This window comes from Crocuta crocuta, unplaced genomic scaffold (assembly GCF_008692635.1).
Source record: "Crocuta crocuta isolate KB4526 unplaced genomic scaffold, BGI_CrCroc_1.0 scaffold619, whole genome shotgun sequence".
Classification (NCBI taxonomy): domain Eukaryota; kingdom Metazoa; phylum Chordata; class Mammalia; order Carnivora; family Hyaenidae; genus Crocuta; species Crocuta crocuta.
This window is the reverse complement of record NW_027533395.1, coordinates 3,137,557-3,162,747: the sequence shown is the minus strand read 5'-3', so window position 1 is coordinate 3,162,747 and position 25,191 is coordinate 3,137,557. Positions and strand designations below refer to the sequence as shown.

The 25,191-nt window shown below is 35.2% G+C and overlaps 1 protein-coding gene across 2 annotated transcripts in view; it reads right to left on the bottom strand.

The window, feature by feature from the left end:
- The window catches only part of SLK (STE20 like kinase), a 55,791-nt gene that overhangs the window by 28,224 nt on the left and 2,376 nt on the right, over positions 1-25,191 (bottom strand). For both annotated transcript variants that reach the window (XM_077748312.1, XM_077748314.1), the window contains exons 2-6: positions 7,245-7,409; positions 5,471-5,519; positions 5,004-5,153; positions 457-529; positions 102-296 (exon numbers count right to left, since the gene is read on the bottom strand). In XM_077748312.1, coding sequence (XP_077604438.1) covers positions 102-296; positions 457-529; positions 5,004-5,153; positions 5,471-5,519; positions 7,245-7,409 — 632 coding nt within the window. The remainder of the gene's footprint in view (positions 1-101; positions 297-456; positions 530-5,003; positions 5,154-5,470; positions 5,520-7,244; positions 7,410-25,191) is intronic.

Genomic DNA, 25,191 nt, shown 5'->3' with positions numbered 1-25,191 from the left:
CATATAGTCTTTGTACCATGTAACTAAATTTACCCTTGAAAAGCTGGAAGAATAAAACATCAAGTTTTGCTTCATATAAGGTTTTATTTAGAATATTTTACCATTTTGATGGCTGAGCTAATGTAGGGGGCTCAGATTTTGCTATTTTTAGCAGCACTCGCATTGGATTTAATTCATGATGAGGTGGTTCTATCTCAGCCATTTCTATTAAAGTGATACCCAGGGACCAAACATCAGCTTTGTAGTCATAGGGTCTGTCCTTAGATGTTTCACACATGACTACTTCAGGAGCCATCCTGTAAAGACAGAGAATTTAAAGTTAAGATGCTGAGCTTAAAAACAGTGATTGCAAGCCACATAAAAGATAGACAGCAAATTATGTGAACAAAATTAATGAGTGACAACAGCTTCTGACATAACTAATACAGCAGTACATCCATAAAGTTGAATACATACCAATATGGTGTGCCAATAAAGGAATCTCTTCTTTGAATTGTCCTTGTGTTTTTAGCTGATACTCCAAAATCCGCTTGAAATAAGCAATCATACAAAAGTATTAATGATAGTTTTTTTAGCAAAGTTCACTGTATTTAACATAGGGAAAAGAATTTCAAGTCTTTAACAAGGCTACTCTGATTAAAGGTTAAACAAAACAGAAAGAGTAGTAACTTTTCTACCACCCTAATTTTGACAACCCTTTCTACCACAACACCCCTCCAAAATAACTGCCAAATAAAATACCCCATCATCAATATACTAACTACCACCACCTTTATACATCTTCAGATCATGAATACTTCAAAATTGGTAAAAAAAAAAAAATAATAATAGTAAATTTAAAACAGACCAGTCTATTCACTTCCAAACAAATGCCAACTAGTACTACATGCTACAATTAACAGACATAAACATTTTTCCTATAGTGTGAAAAGCATAAATATTAGAAGAGCATATTTAGAGAAAAGTATGGTCAAATTTTAGTCCGTGAAGAAAAAAAATTCATTGGCATCTAAGGCAAAAATAGCACATAACTTGAAAGAGAAAGAAAATCAGATTATCATCAGACTTTCCAACAACAATACTTAGAAAAAACCAGAGTAAGATATTTCAGATACTCAGGAACGAAATGTAAGCCAAGGATTTTCTATCCAGCAAAACCGACCTTGAAAGTATAAATATGGGTGGAAATGTCATTATATAAGAACTTGGGTGATCTGTTCCAAAGTTATCTACCAGAGAATGAACTTCAGACAAAATGACCACAGACAATACTAACATTAAGGACTAGTGATAAGCATTAAATATATGAAAAGAGGACTAAAATGAGTAATGGGATGTTCTAAATCTATCATCAATGTCCTTAAGAACCAGGACTTTCAGGATAAAAGGAGATATACAAGTAATACAGAAGTGGTTAGGTTAAAAAAAATAAAACACAACACATCTTTATTCTAAATCTGATTAGAAAATATGTAAGGAACTCATATGATAGCCTAGCTCTATCGTCTAAAAAGGTCCAGAATGATGACCAATCCATAAGCTGTTAAGCACCTCTAACATTCATATGTGGTCTTTTTTTTCTTTTAATGTTTATTTTTGAGAGACAGAGACAGAGCATGAGCAGAGGAGGGGGAGAGAGAGATGTAGACAGAGTTGGAAGCAAGCTCCAGGCTCTGAGCTATCAGCACAGAGCCCAATGTGGAGCTCCAACTCAGGAGCTGTGAGATCATGCCCTGAATTGACTGAGCCACTCAGGTGCCCCCAGATGTAATCTTGAAATACCATATCCTACTAAAAGAAACAGCTAATTACAGGTTGGAGGCAGGAAACATATAAGACAAGCCTAAAACATCTCAACCTAATAGGTTAGAATGCTATACAGTATTGATAACGAAGCTATCAAAGGCTACTAAAGTCATGTCAAAAGGATTAACACACCAACTTGAAGAGGTATCTCAACTTAACAGGTTAGATTGCTATACTTATTGACAACAACAGCAAGATTGCTATACTTACTCAAAGGCTACTGAAGTCCTGTCAAAAGGATCAATACACCAACTTGAAGAGGCTCCCATTGACCAAAGATGGTACAATGTGAACTTCAGTAAGGATAAAAATTATTGATTTGGGGGTGCCCGACTCTTGCTATCAACTCAAGTCATAATCTCATGATGGCAAGATCAAGCCCCAAGTCAGGCTCTGCACTAAGTGTGGACCCTGCTTGGAATTCTTTCTCTCTCTCTCTCTCTGTCCACTCCTCCCCAATTCACATGAACGAATGCATGCTCTCTCAAAATAAACATTAAAAAAAACTTAAAGATTTGAAATCTATAAAATTAAATTCATGAATTAATAATAATATTTTTAAAAATACTGGTCACCAATTGAGGGTGAGAGAGAAACAATTCATGGTCTTCCAAGCTACATAAATAAAAAGAAGGAATCAAGCATTTTTCCTGTCATGTCCGTATGTACTGTACTCCTGAGTAACTAAACAGTTGAAGGGAAGTGTCATCTCATTTAATTATTCCTAATTTTATGAGGATAAATAAAAATGAAATAACTGGTGAATAATTTGATCAAAATTATTATCAAAAAATAAATGAAAACAAAGTGACAAAATTCATTTTGCAACTCAAAGAACAGATCTAGGCATTATGCATCATGAATTGTTAAAATTAAATACATAAATAGATTTTAAATAAATAAATAAAATAAAGCAAAAAACATATATGTGCTGCCCAAGGAAAGGGCACAAAATCACTTATATATAATCTTGCCAAAGAATCAAACTTGAGACTGATGAAGCCTCTGAATTTATCTGCAAATCTGAAGGAAATACAGACAGGAAGTTACTACAAATGATGGTGAGTATGCAATTAGCAAAATGCAGGTTGAGGGAAACTTTACAGGACCAACACCCTGGTCTCAGAGATCAGTGTTTGTCAACCTTTTTCTCATCGTCATGCTCCTAAGGAGCCTTTTTAGACATTTTTTTCATAATCCTCCTGTTCCCCATGAAATTTTAGCACCCCAGATATACTGTTTGTGTACTGTGGGCCTTTGGAGAGTTACTAAGCACTGTAATATCTAAGATTATTTTTGCCCTCAAAGAACCAATTTTGGCACTGATGGGAATGCATACCATAAGTAAAATGTAAGGAAAAGAGAAAGATGGCTGGCACGGGGGAACCTATAAATTAAGAGACTTAAAAAGAAAATCAGATTTCAAATATGAGTAAGTCTAAACTCTAATGTCGAGAGATGAACACTGGGTGGTAAAGTCATAGAGAAAGGCAAGGAAGTAATTACTATAAAAGTCAGGATAAAGGTTACCTGTGGTAAAAAGAGGGATAGAGATTCAGATAGGACACATGGAAGAGCTGCTGGGGTCCCTGACAAAGTTTTACTTCTTGACCGAGGTGGTGGTTACAAAGCTATCATCTACAATGCTACAAAATCACTAAGCTATACAATTTCTTGTGGTTTTCTATCCTTATTTCACAATAAAAAGATTAAAATTTAGTTTATCAAATTATACCCATTTAGATGTCATAAAAAAAGTGAAGTGAAATGACTATGATCACTGGTACCAAGATAGCTTTTAAATATTCTGTCCTTTCCATGTCCTTCCAAATTAAACTCATTTAGACTTCATCACTAGACTTTTACTTTTCTTTTTAAGTTTTTTATTGATTTTGAAAGACAGTAAGCAAGCATGAGCAGAAGGGCAGAGAGAGAAGGAGGAAAGGAGGGAGAGAGAGAATCCCCAGCAGGCTCTGCGCTGTCAGTGGAGCCAGACACGGGGCTTTAACTCACAAACCATGAGATCATGACCTGAGCCAAGATCCAGAGTCAGATGCTCAACCAACTGAGCCACTTAGGCGCCTCTTAAGCACAAGATTTTTTTTTAAAAAATTCTTATCTACGGGGTATCTGTGTGGCTCAATTGGTTAATAAGCACCCGACTTCAGCTCAGGTCATGATCTCACGGTTTGTGAGTTTGAGCCCTGTGTTGGACTCTGTATTGACAGCTCAGAGCCTGGACCCTGCTTTGTGTTCTATGTCTCCCTCACTCACTGCCCCACCCCCGATGTGCTCTGTCTCTCTTATTCTCAAAATAATAAACATTAAAAAAATTTTTTTAAATTTGTATCTTGGGTGCACTTAAAGAGGGCTGTATCTTCCATCTATATGTGTATATATATGAAATTAATCAGTTTTCCATCTAAAATCTACATCTATTTCTTATGAAGTTATCATTTATTTCCTCAATGTAAAAAACATAATTAAAAATTCTAGTCTCAATACTTATATTAGGCATCCATTTCAGCCCTACTTTGTTAGCTTAGCTAAGGTTACATATTTATAAAATGGAGTATAAAACTAAACATGGGGAAAAAACCTCACTAGACCTGAGTTTTGGAAATGAAGATAAAACTAAGTTAGCAGTTTTACATATCTGCTCATATTCTAAACGTATTACAAGCCTACATACAAAAATTTAGGGTAAAAAATAATTAACCAGTCTTTTTATGTATTTTTTTTTAAGTTTATTTTTGAGAGAGAGAAAAAGCAAGAGTGAATGGGGGAGAGGCAGAGAAGAGGGACAGTTGGTCTCCACACTGTCAGCCTGGAGACCAACACAAGGCTAGACACCATGAACTGTAAGGTCAAGACCTGAGCCAAAACCAAGAGCTGGATGCTTAAGCGACTGAGCTACCCAGGCGCCCAACCAGTCTTGTTAAAGCTTGTCTTTTTGAAAATGAAATCCATCCTTTCTTTCTTTTTAAAGTATCTTTACATTAGTTGTCTATACTCTAGGAGTTAATGAATAATTATTTATCCACTATTTAGTTATATTTAAATATTTAAAAAATTAACATGGAGTAATTCTCTATGTTTTACATATTTAAGTCAAAACTAAACAGTATTAAGTCACATACATACTGTGCAAAGTGTCAACACAAATTCAAATGTTTTATCTAAGGTAAGAAACTTACCCAACTTAATATCTCCATCTAAGGTAAAAAGTATGTTGCCAGCCTTTAGATCTCTGTGGATGATTTTATTATCGTGTAAGTAGTTTAGAGCCTCTAGTGTCTGTTTACAAACTACTTGTATTTGGGACTCAGTTAATGGTCTCTCTAGTTCTGTAAGGAAAGAGTAAACAAATCTGCATTATTATCTTAGTGAAAACACATCAGCAAGATCTATACCTTTACCATCACTATCAACTTTCTTTTTACAATGAATTTATTTTAGAACTAAATATCTGCAAAGATTACTTTTACACATTTAACATTTCATTTTAGAATTTTGTTACAAATATTTAAGAATATAAAATGTAATTAAGCTGATTTCTTAATTTATTGAACTTCACTCAATAAAATATATATGTATAAGTGTTTTAAATCCTTTAAGAATTTAAGCTAGCTAAGATATAAAATAAAGAAAAAAAGATGTTTACCAAGCATCACAGCATCCACTGCTCCACCTGCACAGAATTCAATGAGGATCTGCAGGCAAACAAAAGAATATGTGTCTAACATGACATTGAGTTTTTTTCTTCAATTTAGCAAAAAAGATAAAGAAATAACTAGGTTATGGAAACAATATTATGCTGACCATAAAGGGTTTTTTGTTTAAAGAGTCTTAATGACATACATTTTGGGAAAGCACAAAGAGAACACATTGTAGACATATGTGCATTTTTAAATTACCATTTTTAGTGTCCCTGCTTCTCTAAAATTACTAGGTATACAATTTTTATTCAGGACAGTATTTTATATCCATTTCATTACCTCTGAACGATTTTATTATACTCATTTTTAATGTAACTGTGTCTTAAATGATCAAATCTATTTTTTAGCTTTACTAATAGGAGTAAGTCCTGAAAATACTTAGAGACTTCTTTTAGTTAAAATACACACACACACACACACACACTGCTTCAGATGGTAGTTCAGTGATTACATCCTGATGGATGCCTTCCCAGATCTCCATGGTATATACCACCATGTACGTTTCTTTGTTACCCCATCACAGTTGCAATTTTATATATAACTCCTTGAATTATTAATTATAGATCATTACTATCAATCTCTCCCACTAGACTGTCTCTCACAGTTGTCCAACTTTTTATTTTGCAACAATCTCAAGTAAAGATCTTATCTGGTTATCATCTAGGAATTCATTCATTTATATCTAGGAATTTCATTTCATTTTCATTATAATCTCTGGGAATCTTCTGCTAGAGCCCTGAATAACTATATCAGAGAACACTACACTGATAACTATAGATAATTTTTTAAATATCTTGTCAAATTGTGTAGCTTCCTGCTTTTTCCCCTTTGTATAACAATACTCTATTTTTTACAGGTGTTTGCTAGTTACAGATTGTTTTCAAATTCATTATATCAGTTGAAAAATAGGACATTACTCATCTTACAGATGAGTAAATATACTCAAAGGTTAACTGACTTATTCAAGCTCCTACCTAACAGCACCAGGATCAAAAAAAATAGGGCATTTGATTTCCAATCAAGTTATTACTTCTACTACATACTCCTAACATTTCTCTCGTAACACTTTCCTTCAAGGAGAAAAAAATTTCCATTTCAGAAAGCCATCTTGATGAAATTAGTATCAGTTTGGAGCAAATGGCTGACTAGTTTATTATAAAAAATATTTTACTTCTATACGTATTTGTGCCTAAGATCTTCTGAAATTGAACAAAATTTATGCATTCAGCCTTAGATATTACTATTAATCAAAGGTGAGTCTGATAAATAGAAAAGAAATTAACATTTCTAATAAGTATTCTATAATTTATTACATGATTTACAAAAAGTTTAGGGTAAGAAATTTAAAAGAATTTCTAAGAAAACAAAAGGAATTTCCAAAAATTTTTATGTAAATGCCTAAATTTAAATTACAAACAAGAAGAGTCATCTGATTTTGTAATTTAGGACATTTAATATTCTTAACCAAGTTTCTCCACTTGGGTCTAATGTCAAACAATCATGAAATACTGGACAATCTGAAATATTCATCTGAACATCTGCTGAAGTTAGGATAATTATATTGCTAATGACTCTCTCATCAGATCAAATCCCATTCAAGTAACATAAGTAATAAAACAGAAGATATAATACATAAAACGGACTATCATAACGTATAAACCTCTTTCAGACAATTAACTCATTTTGGCTCTTGTAATAACATCAATAGAAAATAGTTACCCAAAGATTGTTCTCATAATAGAAGGCATCTAGAAGTTTCACTATATTTGGATGATCACAAGATGCTAAGATATCAATCTCAACCATGTAATCTTCAAGTTCTTCTTCAGATTTTGTGTCAATCACCTTTGCAGCAGCTAAAACATTGGTCTCTTTATTCTGAGCCTAAAAATGAAAGCATCACAAGTGTCACACTTACAATGTATACCTGACTTTTAAAATTTTATTTTCTACTCTTTAATACAAATTTTGTCTTTTTAGAGCAGTTTCAGGTTCACAGCAAAGTTGAGCAGTAAGTACCAGAGTGTTCTCATGTAGTCCCAGCCCCTGCCTCTCCCACTATCAACATCCTGCACCAGAGTAGAACAATGAACCCTGATTGACACATCATGCCCAAAGACCACGTTTATATTAGGATTCACTCTTGGTGTGTACTCTATGGATTTTGACAAATGTGTGACAGGTGTCTATCATTATATCATACAGAATGGCTTCACTGCTCTAAATAACCTCTATGCTCAGACCATTCATCCCTCCCTTTTTCCTAACTACTAGCAACTCCTGATCTTTTCACTGCAACCACAGTTTAGTTTTTCTAGAATTATCATAGAATTGGAATCGCACAGTATGTAGCCTTTTCAGATTGGCTTCTTTCACGTAGTAACGTGCATTTAAGTTTCCTTCATGTCTTATCATGGTTTAATAGTTCATTTCTTTTTAGGACTGAATAGTCCATTACACATAGAAGTACCAGCTTGTTTATCCATTCATCTACTGAAAGCAACTTGGTTATTTCCAAGTTTTAGCAATTATGAATAAAGCTGCTATAAACATTCATGTGCAGGTTTTTGTGTGGACATAAGTTTTCAACTGCTCTGAGTAAATACCAAGGAACACAATCACTAGATCATATGGTAAGGGTCTGTTTAGTTTTATAAGAAACTGCCAGACTGTACCATTTTGCATTCTCACCAGCAATGAAAACGAGTTCCTGTTGCTCCACGCATCCTCACCTGTACTTGGTGTTGTATGAATTTTTTGTCATTCTAAAGGTGTGCAATGGCTTCTCCTTTTTTAATTTGCAATTTCCTAGTATTATATAACATTGAGCATCCTTTCATATACTTACTGGCCACCTGTATATCTTCCCTGGTGAGGTTTCTGTCCAGATATTTGGCTCATTTTTAAATGAAACTGTTTATTTTCTAATTGCTGAGTTTTAAGAGTTCTTTATATTTTTTGAGTAACAATCCTTTATCAGATAGGTTTTTGCAAATATTTTCTCCCGGTCAGTGGCTTATCTTCTCATTCTCTTGACATATTTATTTTTAAAAGATAGCCTCAACATATTTATTAACTCATATATGCTATGCATTGTGCTAAGGGTTTTGTATGCACATAGAATAGTGTTTTACATTGCAAGATCTACTGGTCAGACAGTTAGGGTTCAAATTCTGGTTATGCCACTTACTGTGTTGCCTGGTGGGGCAACTTATAAAATCTTTCTCGGTTTTAGTTTCTTCATCAACAAATCCTATTAACATCCCACAAGTTTGTGAAAATTAAGATAGTAAGTTATTAGCCAAGTGAAAAACTACATATAAACATTTAATAAAATGCCTGCCACAGATATATGTTAGCTATAATTATTCCTATTATTTAATCCTCACGCCAACTGCATGATACGTTATTATCCTTAGAGGGTGACATACAAACTTGGGAGAAATCAAAACGCTTCCCCAAGGTCATGTAGTAAGAGGCAAAATCAGTATTCAAATCTAGGTCTGTTTCCAAAGCCCTTTCTTTATCAGAATCATTACCCTTTCCAGTTTTCCTATCCTTCCATCAGTTTATTTTCTTTGTACTTAGTACTTAAACTTTTCCATTTTCTTTCTTTGATTGAATAACTTCTCACTTCCATTGTTATAAATGAAAGGTTTCCAAGTATGTTGTAGGAGCCAAGATCATTTGTTTAAAAATTAGTAATCAGACTGGGGCACCTGGGTGGCTCAGTCGACTGGGTGTGAGTTCAAGCCCCACATCAGGTTGCTGCTGTCAGCCTGTCAGTGTAGAGCCTGCTTCAGATCCTCTGTCCCTCTCTCTCTGCCTGTCCCCCACTTACACTCTGCTCTCTCTCTCTCAAAATATAAATAAAAAAATTTTTAAATATTTTTATTGTTTATTCGTTGTTGAGAGAGAGAGATAGACACAGAGTGTAAGCAGGGGAGGGACAGAGAAAGAGAGAGAGAGAGGGAGAAATAGAATGTGAAGCAGGCTCAAGGCTCTGAGCTGTGAGCACAGAGCCTGATGCGAGGCTAGAACTCACAAGCTGTGAGAGCATGACCTAAGCTGAAGTCAGACGCTTAACCAACTGAACCACCCAGGTGTCCCTAAAAGTATTTTTTACAAAATTAGGAATCAGATCTGAAAATACTAAGTAGGCTTTTAAAAGACATTTCAACATTATATGTTATCATTTCTTCAGCAAAACTGCATCTATTACCCTTAAAAAAAAAATACCAAACTTTTAAAAGCTAGTAGTAAAAATTTCAACAAATAATGTCCAAATCCCACTGTTAAGAATTTACCATAAGGAGATAATTTTACAAAATAAAAAACATGCATATACAAAAATATTCATCAAAGCACTATTTACAGTAAAGAAAACTGAAAGAGCATAAATGTCCATTAACAGGAACCTGCTTAAATAATTCAGCAGAGTTCCACAATGGAAAATTATACAGCCATTAAAATCAGTAACTAATCAATCAATATTTAAGATGTAACAGTAGCTACAATATAACACTGAATGGAACAAAAGGCAACTTGCCAAACATGAGAGGTAAACAATTTTACAAAAAGTATACATCCACTTTCACATAGGAATAGCTGCATAAGAAGTAAGCATTTGGAGAGACCTCATCAGTGAGAATGTGGAGTTTCAAGTATTTTGACTATTTCTGTATTTGTCATCCTGTTTGAATTTTTTTTAATGAACAGATTATTTTTACAGAAGCAATAAAGTAGTAAAAATTTTATCAGTATATGGGAGATTTCTTAGGGATCTATTATCTAACCTTGGAGATGATGAGGAAAAGATAAACAAAGCAGGCATCAGTTGTATATGGGAATTTTCCTAAGTAGATTGTGGCTATGTTTTACTTTCTTAAGAAAAAACAGAAGTAAAAAAGTAATACTGATTATTACTTAACTAATTAAACAACCCTAATGCTTAGGGTTCAGAAAATGTTTTGGATAAAAAGATAACTTTATACTGGTCATTGCTACCACTCTAGAAGAATATTCTAATATAGCACATTTTAGGATCTAGGATGCCTTTTAAGATGCACCACTATCTTATGTTCCACTAAGGAAGAAAATCTGCCAATTAAACTATGACACGATTTTATCATTTTGAATTCTTATACCTTTTTAAAGAGCTCTTTTGGACACGTTCAAAGATTGTTAGTGTATACCCATTCTCCTTGTGCATACATAAGAAACACCTCTTCATATTTAAGTGGAACACGTCTGAATCACTTTGTGACTCAGTTATCTAATGTCTGTGTTTTTCCACAGGACATCATTCTCTGGCTGTTACAGCTTTGGTGATGCAGCATTTCTTAAGACTGCTCCTCTACTACTGTCACCACAATTTTCTTTGAAACCACAGACTCCCATTTTGCAATTATAATACTGACACTTTCTTGATAAGAACACAGGTGCTAAAAGATTTTTAGGAAACAACCAGTACTCACATTCTTTCTTTGACAGGTACTTAAATAGCTGACTGACTGAAACATCAAGGGGCTACAACTACATGACACCGGGGACACAACTAAGTTCACAACGCACAGGCAAAGATAGACAGATCACCACTGCCACTTGACCAACAAAAGTACGAAGGCATCTACGGATAAAAGACATCTCTTTCAGAGATGTCAGAAAGGAAAAAGTCCATCATAACTAGTGAAACATGCTATCAAGTTTGTCTCTCAAAGAAAGAGACTACAGTTGAGCCAATAATAATTAGAACTCATCCTCTTCTGAGTCAGAGGAAACAAGCCAGTGAAAGACAGGCCATTCTCTGAGCATTTTAATGTAACACTTTGGGAGGGAAAAGACCAGAGGAGCTGTCCTTGAACAGAAACACTATAAAATATGAGCCCTGGTAGGAGACCATGTGGGGTTAAAAGTCATTCTACTTTTACTTTTTTATGCTTGCTTTTACTGATGTCCTTCAAGATTTTAAAGATGTGTCTTGTAAATGGAATTGAAAAAATAATTAACAGTAGATAATCTTTAAAGTTCTTTTTAAGAAAAAAAATTGTTTAAAGTTTTAAGTAACCTCTATACCTACAGAGGTATACCTGATCAAGAGTCACATGCTCTTCTGACTGAGCCAACCAGGAGCTACTCTAAACTTCTTTATAGTAACAAATTTCATTCTTCCATTCCTCTGGATAAAATAATTAAACCAACAATGGTACCATTTGGTTTACTGTAAGTAATAAAAGTTACATTATGAAATAAAGCACCTCAGGGTGCCTGGGTGGCTCAGTCAGTTAAGTGTCTGACTTTGGCTCAGGTCATGATCTCATGGTCATGATCTAATGGCCCCACATAGATTCTTGGGATTCTCTCTCCCTCTCTCCCTGCCCCTCCCCCACCCTCAAAATAAATAAATTTTTAAAAATATAGTGTCTCTTACATTATTGCTTGAATATAACTTGATTACTCATCAGGATATGGTTCTAAAGAACTCCAAAAATCAAAACTGAAATAAACACCGGTAAATGTGTGAAACTACACTTTAAACAAATATAAAGTGTTAAAAAAAGAAACAGCTTCACCTAACGAAAAGGACAAAAATTCTTCATATAAAGATTTAATGTAATAACTAAACAAATGTTAATAAAACTAATGGAATAATGAATACCCAGGTATTAATTTAAAAGAAGATATAACTGGGGTGCCTAGGTGGCTCAGTTGGTTAAGCAGCCAACTCTTTTTTTTTTTTAATTTTAATGTCGTATTTTTTGAGAGAGAGAGAGAGAGAGAGAGAGAGAACAGGGGAGGGTCAGAGATAGAGGGAGATACAGACTCTGAAGACACAGGCTCCAGGCTCTGAGCTGTCAGCACAGAGCCCGATGCGGAGTTCGAACCCACGAACCGTGAGATCATGACCTGAGCTGACTGAAGTCGGCCGCTTAACCGACTGAGCCACCCAGGAGCCCCAGCCAACTCTTGATTTTAATTCAAGTCATGATCTCACGGTTCGTGGGTTCAAGCCCTGGGTCCGGCTTCAGATTCTCTCTCCTTTTCTCTGTGCTCCTCCCTGGCCCGCGCTGTCTATCTGTCTGTCTCTCTCTCTCTCATAAATAAATAAAATATAACTTTTGATAAAAAAAGTTTTTAAGGATTGGTCATGATCACTTAAAAATCACTATGTTTTTATTTTCATGAATCATGAATAAAGCCTGGCTACATTATATAAACAAATAAGTGACTGCAAGGAAATACAATATGAGTTTCCTAAACTGGTTTCATGTTCTAAAAGAAGCAGGGTAAAAACTATATCCTCTTATATTACTCTTGTTTTAACTAGTTATTTCCTGTGTGGTAAGAATATGAGTGATTTTTAAACCTTCATTTATCTTCTTCCTACATTTCTACATTTTCTAAAGCTGTTTCATACTTACATAATGAGAAATATATTTCAATACAATTCTCAGCTGGCAAGTGAAATACCAGCACAGAAAATATTGATGACTTCTTTAGTACCACAAAGGTGTTAATCAAAAGGAGAAGATAAAGAAAGATAGAAAGAATTAAAAGACAAAGAATAAAAAGAGATATTAATTCAATCACCTCAATAGTAATTGTGATTGATTTACTGATTTGGATGATTATTCTAAAGACTGAGAGCTTGAAGGAATTCCTCCCCTTACCAAGAGGTAAGACCCTAACTGTCCATAAAGATATGCAACCACAGTGCTCGCTTCGGCAGCACATATATTAAGATATGCAACCACAACAAGTATAAAAACTAAACAATCCAAATCACAGTTCATAAACATCAACTACATACAAGACACTAGTCAGAGCTGTAGAAACACAAAGACAAACACAACACTCCACAAAAATCTGTGGAAAAAAACACAGTATAAAGATCTATTAAAAGTGTACTTAAGAGATGATCTGCTAAAATCAATTCATTCTTTCAATAAATACTTACTGAGTGCCTTCTTTATGTCAGGTGCTGTTCCAGATATGGACAATATAAAGAATATATAAAATATCTCTGCCCTCATGACACTTATAACTGTGGGGAGAGGATGGTCAATAGGTAAATAAAGAGTATATTAGTAATTATACTATGGAAGAAATATGCTAATAAGATGAGGAGATGGCTGAACGGGCAAGTACACAGGAAAGAGGTTACAATTTAAATAGGGTAGTTAAGTTAGAACTCACTAGAAGGTGATAGTTGAGCATATCAAGATTAATAAAGTTCAATGATTATGTTTTTTGAGCTATGTACTTAAACTTGAAATTTTAGTGTTTTGCAAAGAAACATGCTGTAAAAATCTCAAATTCTTCCAAGTATGACAGTCTATACAATAATATCCATTAAGTTTTAGATGGTATTATTCCCTGAGCAATTACCTTGCACCAAACATTAAACTCTACTCTCCACTTAGTAACTTATTTAATCTTTGTATCAGAAAAGGCCCACCACAGAAAGAAATCAATATATTTTAAGAAAGAATATCATTACTAACTATGTTGATATATAAATAACTAAAAAGATAAAAAATGAGAAAAATGAGAGAGGTAGCAACTACTGGGAAAAGCTACTGCCCACAGGACTAGAGAGGCCAAGGTAAGAGGCTGGAATTACTAAAACCTAGAGGCTTGCAAGGAAGGTTCTGAACAGCTGAAACTCTGACTCCTGAGGAGAGAGTACTGCTTGGCTGGTGCCAACATCCCTGATTTTGGAAGAGGGTCCTGTGGGACTAGGGTACCTTTTGAGGAAGGGGGGCTAGCCAACTACAGCTGGTGTTATGAAGGGTTATGATGAGGCCAGCTCCTGAGTATTGGAAAAACTATAAACTGTATTCAACTGCTGCTATCGAGAGAAACTACTGTTGCTAGGATGAAGAACTCCACTAGGGTTGTGGTCACACTCACAGAAAAGCAGACAGACAGGGAGCCCGCAACAAAGAGAGAGAAAGGTGCAAGTCCCTTACTCCTCCTCCTTGCAGCCTCCCTCTAGCACTTGTAAAACCCAAAAGTGAGCAGCTGGCAAGGCAGAAATGAGGTTTGCAAAATCGTAGAATAGTATTACAAAGCAGAGCAGGGAAGGGTGTGTTTGGAGCTGAAAAACAATAATTTAATAGTTGGCATAATCCTTCTAAAATTGATCAGGATAACAGATGAGAGAATGAAGAAAAGAGTAGTATGAAGTATCTAGGTAATAAATATCCAGAGTTCCAAAGAGCTGCTAGTGAAAAGAAAGGAAACAGCACTGAAGAAAACATATAGTTTGACTCTTGATACTATTGTTACCTGTTTCCAATTATATGTTAATTCTAGTGTGATCTAGATTTAGATCTAGATCTCTTCAGAGTCCTGGTAAGATTTTGGAGGAACAAGTGGCAATATTAAATGAGAGTAAAAATTATTCAGTATCACTTAGCAAAGATACCCAGTCGATTTCCATTATTTGTGGTTAGCAGTGTTCTATAAAGTCACTGTAGACATAAAGTAGTTACGTCTACAAACACTGTTGGCAAATACTGACCCACTGCTCCTAGGAGAAATGTGTATACAAACACACACATGTGATACAGATTATAATCTTATATCCTACAAGTAATTCATCTTGGAAGATTCCATCCTCTTTACTTTACAAAAGAGAAAACAAGGTTCACAAGTGCCTTGCTTGAGGCAACCCTCAAATAGGTGTGTAGTTACTACTCAAATCTCATCCAAATGGTACCAAAGCCAGGCTTCTTACACTACATTGCACTGCCCTCTACTGTCTCCCATCTTCAGTCAAGGCTTTGTGAGAGCTGAAACCAGAAGGCAGTGTCACTTCGTTCCATTTCAGCTGGGAATGTGAACGTCTAGGGACTCACTCTCCACAGCTCTGCACATATACGCAAATGACTGAAAGCATGGAGTACAGACTTTGAGGCTACAAATATATTTTAACAAGTAGACAAAATCACAAATACAGAATTTGCAAATAATAAGTACTGACTGTACATGCACTTTCCATAATTTCTGTAAAATATTACTGAAATCCTTTCTTAAAAAACCATTTTCGTGTCATTTTCTCATATGCCTTATATTCTCTTTATATTCTAAAACACTATTTTATTTATATTGTTCTGGTTATTTTTGTTTAAAGTTTATTTATTTTGAGAGAGAGAGCGCGCGCAAGTGCATGAAAGCAGAAGAGGAGCAGAGAGAAAGGGAGACAAGGAGAATCCCAAGCATGCTCCACAGTGTCAGCACAGAGCCCTGTGTGGTGCTCAAACTAACACACTGTGAGATGGTGACCTGAGCTGAAATCAAGAATCAGACGCTTAACCAACTGAGCCATCCAGACACCCCATGTTCTGATTATTTAGTCAAAACTTAGTCAGCTTCGTCACTGATCACTCAAGATAATCATCAACAAATGATGTCAATAATAAGTTAACATTGGCTAAAGCTGCACTTTCCAAAATGTTTCACCAATTTTCAGATCACACAGTCTTCTCACTTATCTCAAGGAACTGCTAACTCTGAAGAGCATGAATAAACTGAAACATTATTGGCAACTATGTGATAGATAAGCTGAGGAAATCTGCAAAGATCCCATAGTTGAAAAGACGGAAGAGTGAGAACGTAAAAAGACAATTACAAAAAAAAATTCTTAGAATAAGACAAATTACTTCTGAAAATTTATTCAAGAAAAATAAAGGTTTTTAGATAGTAGGGATGATAACTTCCACACAAATATTCTCAAATCTAAATTATAAGGAACTAAAATGCATGGTATTAAGATAAGGAACTCACCATGAATTTTATAAGGCAAGAAAAAAGAAAAGCCAGCATGTTAAAGTTATTTTTATAGTCCCAAGTCTCAGTTACCTCTTTAAAACATAAATGTTTATGTTCGAAGAATTCAGACTTCATGTGATATTGAGTAAAAAGCATAATATTTAATAAATGCCAAATAACTTTACAGCATGATATAAAAATAATTAACTGCCTGAGACTTTTCTTTCTCCTTCCATAGAAAAAGAGAAAACATGAATATATGGAGGGAGGGAAAAATGTGAAAAGGAGAACTGTTAAGTGAAATAAAGTAATGGTGCATAACAGTATTTTAAAGTGTGACCCAGAATATGGGGGTCCATTTGTAACAACATGGTTGGAACTTGAAGGCATTATGCTACGTGAAGTAAATCAGACAGATAAAGACAAATACCATATGATCTCACTGATATGTGGAATCTAAAAACAAAAACAAAACCAAGCTCACAGATAGAGACAACAGACTGGTGGTTGCCAGAGGCAGGGGGTAAGAGGTAGGTGAATGGGGGAAGGAGGTCAAAAGTAACAAACTACCAGTTATAAAATAGTAAGTCATGGGGATGTAATGTACAGCATGGTGACTAGAGTTAACAATGCTATACTGCATAATTAAGTTTACTTATTTATTTTCAGAGCAAGAGAGAGTGAATGTCAGGTGGGGAAGGGGCAGGCCGAGAGAGAGAGAGAGAGAGAGAGAGAGAGAGAGAGAGAGAATCCCAAGTAGGCTCATGCTGTCAACAAAGAGCCAATGCGGGGCTCAAACCAACAAACCATGAGTGACACGAGCTGAAACCAAGAGTCAAACACTCAACCAACTGAGCCACCCAGGCACCCCTTGTGATGAGAACTCTTTTTTTAGTTTTTATTTTTGGAAGAGAGAGAGAAAGAGAAAGAGAAAGAGAGAGAGAGAGAGAGAGAGAGAGAGAGAGAGAGCGTGTGCGCGCTAGCAGGAGAGGGAGACAGAATCTGAAGCAGGATCCAGGCTCTGAGCTGTTAGCACAGAGCCTGATGCGGGGCTCGATCCACACACTACGAGCGAGATCTTGACCTGAGCCAAAGTCAGACGCTCAACCAACTGAGCCACCCAGGCGCCCCAAGAACTTTTAAGATCTAGTCTCTTAGCAACTTTTAACATTGTATGTATGTATGTGTGTATTTCAGAGACAGACTGAGTGGGAGAGGGCCAGAGAGAGGGAGACACAATCCAAAACAGGCTCCAGGCTGTGTGCTGTCAGCACAGAACCACTTTTAGACATGTAATACAGCACTGGGGCACCTGGGTGGCTCAGTTGGTTGAACATCTGACTCTTGATTTTAGCTCGGGTCATGATCTCATGGTTTGTGGGTTTGAGCCCTGTGTTGGCTCTTCGCTGACAGCACAAGCCTGATTGGGATTCTCTCTTTGCCCCTTCCTCTCTCTCTCTAAAAAATAAACATGAAAAAAAAATATTTTTTAAAGTTCTCATCACGAGAAAATTTTTTTGTAATTCTGTAAGGTGGCAAATGTTAATTAGACTTCTTTTGATCATTTTCACTATATACACATATGGAATAATTGTGTTGTACACCTGAAACTAATATAATGTTATGTCAGTTATATCTCAATTTAAAATTTTTAAGTGATAAATAAAATATGACCCCTCACTTTATTTTTAAAAATTCAAACCTACAAAGAAAACAAGGAACAGTAAACATTCACATACCTGTACACATCACCAAGAGTCACCAACTGTTAACATTTTGTCATGTTTGGTACTCTTGTTCTCACACACATAAAACATACATACACATGTATTTTACATATAGATGTATATACACAAACACACACACGGGCATTTCTTTTTTACTTCTACCATCTGCAAGTAAGCTGCACTTCACTTCCCAAAACCTCAGCATGTGTCCACCAAGAACAAAGACATTTTTGAACCTGACAACAATTACCTTACCCAAAAAGTTTAACACTGATATACAGAATATGTACTCCATATTTAAATTTCCTCAAATGTCTCTGAAAAATCTTTTATTACATACATTTAAAAACCTCAAACCATTTGTAAAATGCTCCACTATCTGGATTTGTCTGATTGTTCTTCATGTTAGATTCAAGTTAACTATTTTTGACAAGAATATTGCATTAGGTGATTATCTACTTCTCATCAAATTACATTAGAAAACACATAATGACACTTTGTCCTATTACTGGTGATTAACCTTAGATTTGATCACTTAAGACAGTCTCTACCAGATCTCTCTACTATAAAAAGTACCTTCATATAAGGGTGATAATTTCAAACCGGTATGTAAATCCTGTTCCTCCAAAACTTTTCACACGATGATCTCAGCATCTATCAATAATCTTTGCCTAAATTATAATAGTGTGGTTGCAAAAAAGTGATTTTTCCAATCTTATCGGTCTTTATATATTACCTACCATTATTTCCAGTAAGTTATTATTTTACCATTGATATATTTGTGCAAACTATCCTGAATATCTGCAATGTCTCCGTTAGTTTTTGAGCATGTCCTTGCTTCTGTATAAGATATTCCAGGCTCCTTTGGGAAAAAAGGACTAGGGGAAAGCTGTCACTTTTCAATTTTTTTCTGTACTTCCCTATCCCAGACCTGGATTAGCCATTTCAACGAGCCCTGGTTCTTTTTAGTGGGGAATGGTATTTAGAAGCCAAGAACTGGGAAGGCTAGTTATAGTATAAGTATTTCTAGGCCATTTCAGGGAAAAAAGGAATGTGAATGTGTGTGTACTATCACAAGCTCAAACTGAAACTTTCAATTCAAAAATCAACATCACAGGGTTCTTTCTCATCTTTTCTCCTTCCCAAGTTTCTAACTCCTTTTTTCCCAGAATTTCAACCCTAATTTCTAAAACATTAATATACTGGGGTGCCTGGGTGATTTGGTCAATTAAGTATCTGACTTCAGTTCAGGTCATGATCTCACAGTTCAAGCCCCACATCTGGCTGTGCACTAACTGCTCAGAGCCTACTTCAGAGCTCAGAGCCTGGAGCCTGCCTCAGATTCTCTGCCCCTCTCTTTCTCTCTGCTCCTCCGCTGCTTGAACACTCTCTCTCAAAAATACATAAATAAATGTTTTCCAAAAAATCAACATAACAATTCATTTGCTTTGTCCTATAATATATACAAAAGTAGTTTCAAAATTATGATATGAATATAACTACTAGTAACAAACCTATTTAACAAGAATTCTTTCCCATTTAGAAAAAAGAACTGGTGGGGAAGTCTTTCATTTTTCAGTTTTATCATTTTTTTGTAGTGCTCAAAAATCTAACCATGTTATTGCCTCTTAAGTTTTTAAAAAATCACTAATAAAATTTATCTGGATGGTAGAATGATTTTTATGCATTTCTTATACTTTGCTATATTTTCAAAATAACAGCACTTAAGTTTCTGGAAATGATTGTATTTTTAGTTTTCTGGGTAACAATAGAAATTCATATCAATCCATAGGGAAAATCAAATTCCAGATGAATAAAAAGTAAAATTCTTTATAACTGAACTATCAAAAAGTCTAGAAGAATGTATTGATAAATATTTATCTAATTTCTGGGTAGGGAAGGTTTTTCTAAGCATGAAAGCAAAGAGGGGAAAAAAGTATCGACAGGTTTTGTAGAATAAAAAATAGTATATGTCTTTATATCAAAAAGGGGAGCCTGGGTGGCTCAGTTGGTTGACCATGCAACTCTGGCTCAGGTCATGATCTCACGGTTTGTGAGCTCGGGCCCAGAATCAGGCTCTCTGCACCGACAGCTCAGAGCCTGGAGCCTGCTTCAGATTCTGTCTGTCTGTCTGTCTCTCTCTCTGTGTCCCTCCCCCACTCATGCTCTCTCGTTCTCTCAAAAATAAACAAACATAAATTTTGTTTAAAAAGGCAGCATAAACTAAGGTAACTATAAGCTTCAGCATCTATGATAAAGTATTCATTTCCATAGTACATAAAAAATACTTCCAAATCAAAAAGCTATTAGAATATGGATAATTATATTATTTTAAAAATGTAATCTCTCTAGAAATCAAAGAAATTGGAAAATGAAATAAACTGATACTCTTTTGCCTAATGAAAAAGCAAATACTTTTTTTTTAAAGAATAAGGACTAACAGTGAATTCACGGTAAGGAACAAAGGCACAGAAAAAGACCAACTGTTGGGTTGTCTAAGTAGGTAGAACCTATGTACATATACGTAAGTACATAAAAAAATAATCTGGAAACATGTACATGAAACTGATAATAATAGGCACAACTAGGGAGATAATAGAAGAAACAATAATTGGAGTAATGGACAAAGAAAACTAACTGTTTCTACAAATTTTTACAATAAATAGAAATTCTTTGTGTAATTAAAAATTAATTGAAAAATAAATTTGCACAACCTTTCTAGGATAATTTCATAGTAACCATTAATAAATGATCATTTATTTTGCCCTAACAATTCTACTTCTATGAATTTGTCGTAAAGAAATAATAAATATCATAGAAATACATACTATGTATATATGAACATTTGATATATGATGCAAACACTGCAAAGCAGTAAGGAAAGGATGGTCTTTTCAGTAAATGGTGCTGGAACAACTGGGTATCTATACAAAAGAAATCAAACTGTGGAGCAAAAGAAGCCAGACACAAAAGAAAACGTGTATGATTACATTTACATAAAGCTGGAAACAAACCAATAACTTGCAATCACCTAGGTAATGGCAGTTTTGACTAGTATTATGACAGTGAAGAAAGGAGAAAGAATCAAGAAATACTTAAGTTTTTATTTCAGTTTATTTACTTTGAGAGAGACAGAACATACACAAGCTAGGGCAGAGAGAGGGGGAGAACCCCATGCAGGCTCCATGCTAGGCACAGTGCCTGACATGGGGCTCCATCACATAACTATGAAATCATGACCTGAACCAGTATCAAGAGTCAAGACACTCAACTGACTAAGTCACCCAGATGCCCCAAAAAATATTTAACAGATAGAATTAAAAAGCCTTGGTGATTAATTTGGTTTGGTGGGTAAAGAAGAAGGAGGTGTTAAGAATGACCTCAGGTCTCTGGCTTGCACAACTGGTAGACAGAGATGTCAATTACTGAATGGAGAACATAAGAGAAACAAATATAGAGCTGACATCACGAGTTCAATTAGTTCATGTTTCAGACTTGTTCTTTAAGAAAACTATGAGATATCTAAGTGAAAATCTCTAACAGATACTTGGCTGCATGGGCCTGGAGTTCAAAAGGGAGGTCTTGGGATAGAGACATAAATTGCATTCAGATGGTAACTGAAGCCATGGGAGAAAATGGACTCTCACAGGAAAATAAAATGAGAAGGGGACCTACACCCAAGTCCTGTGGAATCCCAACACTTAGAAGTCAGAAAGAGTAAGAACCAGCAAAAGAGTCTGAGGAATAGACAAAGGTGAGAAAAATATCAAGAGTGTGGTGATCTAAAAACCAGAAGATGAGCTTTTTAAAGAATAGAATTGGTCAAATGTCTCAAATGCTCCTGAGAATACAAGTATGATATAAGTATCTACTGAATTTAGATATATGGGAAATCCTGAGACCATAGCAAGAACCACTACCTGGAGGGGTGGTCCAAATAAATAACACATAAAAATGTCACAGGATTGGGGCACCTGGATGGCTCAGTCAGTTAAGCCTCAGACTTCAGCTCAGGTTATGATATCACAGTTTGTGAGTTCAAGCCCTGCATCAGGTTCTGTGCTGATAGCTAGGAGCCTGGAGCCTGCTTCAGATGCTGTGTCTCCCTCTCTCTCTGTCCCTCCCCGACTTGTACGCATGCGCGCGCACGCACACACACACAAACACACACACACACACTCTCCCTCTCTCTCTCTTTCTCTCTCTCTCCGCCCCCACTCAAAAATAAACATTAAAAAAATGTCACAGGACCAAAGAATACAAGTTTTTGGACTGAAAGAACTAACCAAGAGGCCAGCAAGATGAAAGGGAGGAAACCCTGTATCAAAGTACTTCACCATAAACAGGATAAAAAGAGAATCTTAAAAGCTGTGAAAAGAAAAAGATCACAATGAATCACTAAATAAAATGGTATGGGACTTTTAACATCAACATTTGAAGATAAATGGCAAAAAATGGAAAAAGTCTTTAAAATTCTAAAAAAAAAACCCTTATTTTTAAACTAGAATTCTATAACCAAACTAAACATCAAGTATGACCTTATAATAAAGATGTATTCAGACAGGCAACATTTTAAAAAATGTATCTTTCATGGATCCTTTCTCAGAAAACTTACTGATGACTGTATGCAACCAAAACAAGGAGGAAACTCCAATAGGAAAAACAAAGCATTTAAGATGCTCTTGAAGTAGTTTGAGCTCCCAAGACTTCTAGGGAGAAAATTTATACCCCATTAGTGACAGATCCTCAAAAAGACCTAGCAATAAAACATATGCATAGATAGGAAGACTCAATATCATAGAGATGTTCATTTTTTCAAAACCGATTTCAAAAAAATCTCTCAAAAAACTCCACAGGAGAGTTTTGTGGGACTTAATCTAATTCTACAATATACATGCAAGCACTAAGAGCCAAGAATATACTAGACCCCACTGATGAAGAACCTGAGGAAGCTGTACTCTAGCAGAAATTTATTTTAATGCTTCCCTATTTAAAACAGTGAGATACTGGTATGAGAACAGAAACAGATCAATGAAGAGAATCAAGATCATAGAAGTAAGAAAATAGTTTACCCGCAATGATGGGTTGTGGGAAAACTGGGTATTCAGATAAGGAAAAAAAAGGAATTGGACCCCTACCTCAAACCATTTACAAAAGCCTATTCTAGGTGGATTGTAAACCTGTTAAAGGCAAAATTATAAAGCTTTTCGAAGATAATACAAGTGTTTATCTTCATGATCTCAGGTTAGGTAATAATTTAATTTTTTTTTTTTCTAGGAGAGAGAGAGACAGCGTGAGCAGGGGAGGGTCAGAGAGAGAGGGAGTCACAGATTGAAACAGGCTCCAGGCTCTGAGTTGGCAGTCAGCACAGAGCCCAACGCGGGGCTCGAACCCATGAACCACGAGATCATGACCTAAGCGAAAGTCGGACACTTAACCAACTAAGCCATCCAGGCGCCCCAGGAAATAATTTCTTAAACACTATACAAAAAAGTATTAACTGAAAAGGAAAAAATTGACAAATTACACCACACTAAAATCAAGAACTTCCTTATTCATAAAAAAGACACCATCAAGAAACTAAAAAGCCACAGAATGAGAATATATCTGCAATAACCATCATCAGCAAATGGTTAAAATCTAGAATACACTACAAATAAACAAGAAAAGGACATCCAATAGGAACATGAATAAAAAAACTTGAACACAAAAGAAGAAATCCAAAGTGCCAATAAACCTATGAAAAGAATTACTTATTAGTAGTGAAAGATGAATTAAAACCATAATGAAAACATAATATCAGATTGTCAAAAATTAAAAATTGTGACAATACCAAATGTGGGCAAAGATACAGAACAAGAAAATTCTTATACGTTCCTAGTGGGAATGTAAATTGATATAGTTTGGTATCACTATTGAAATTAAAGATACCCTACTCTAAAACCCAGCAATTCTACTTCTGACAATGGAAATAAACTACAGGTCTAGATGATAAACATGAACATCACATATGTATTTCACTATTTTAAAAAAAGGCACTTGCTCATCAGAGCCATGAAAAGAATCACTTTCATCCAGCACACAGTCAGGAACTCAGCTTCCATTCAATATATAATCTTATGTCAATTTTTTTTCCTGTTAAAAGCAACAAAAATCCAGGGGCGCTTGGGCGGCTCAGTCGGTTAACCGTCCGACTTCAGCTCAGGTCATGATCTCACAGTTTGTGGGTTCGAGCCCCGTGTCAGGCTCTGTGCTGACGGCTCAGAGCCTGGAGCCTGCCTCAGATTCTGTATCTCCTTCTCTCCCTGACCCTCCCCTACTCACGCTGTCTCTCTTTCTCTCTCTCTCTCAGAAATAAATAAAACATTAAAAGAAAAAAGCAACAAAAATCCAAACATAAAAAATTGTGATATTATACAACTTTGTTTATATGTCAAATAATAGATTAAAAAGAGAAATAAATTTAAAATAGTGAAGATTTTTCAGACAAGAAAGTAACTGTTACAGAGTTGTAAAGTGCTGAAGTGAATGGAAGGAATACAACTATATGATCGAAAAAATGTTTCAAATAAACTAAATTATGTACACAAGATTACTGCCTATTTACCATTTAATTTTTGTAACCGTTACTAATTTTTACAAGCAAATGATAGTTCAAGTCAATTTTTGAAACAGTTTTCTACTGCATACTACTATGATATTAAGCACTGATACCGTATTCCTTCACACATAGAAATTTAAATATTTAAAATTTCTAGAGATCTTGGAAAACAAAACTTTTTAGGAAAAATAGGCAAAAAAGACCAGGTAAGTTTAAATTTTAAATTTTCTTAAAAAGAAAAATCTGACCCCATTGCTGGGAAGCATAGGTTAGTGAAACGAAAAAGTAAAATGCAAAGAACTCATGCTCTTCAAATGTCACACTAATATAGTCATCAAGCCCACAAATAATATCTTTGACACATTTTATAATGTTCAACTATACGGAGTAAGTCTCTTATTTTTTAGAAAAATTTCAATTGATGTTTCGTTATAGGAAAATATGTTACATTTTGCAGAAAGTGTCATTAAAGAATTACATCACTGAGCATTATTAGTATGTCCCCACAATCTGTGCCATGGGAAAACAAGAAAATGGTTTAGTGTCTTCATAGGCCTCTTTT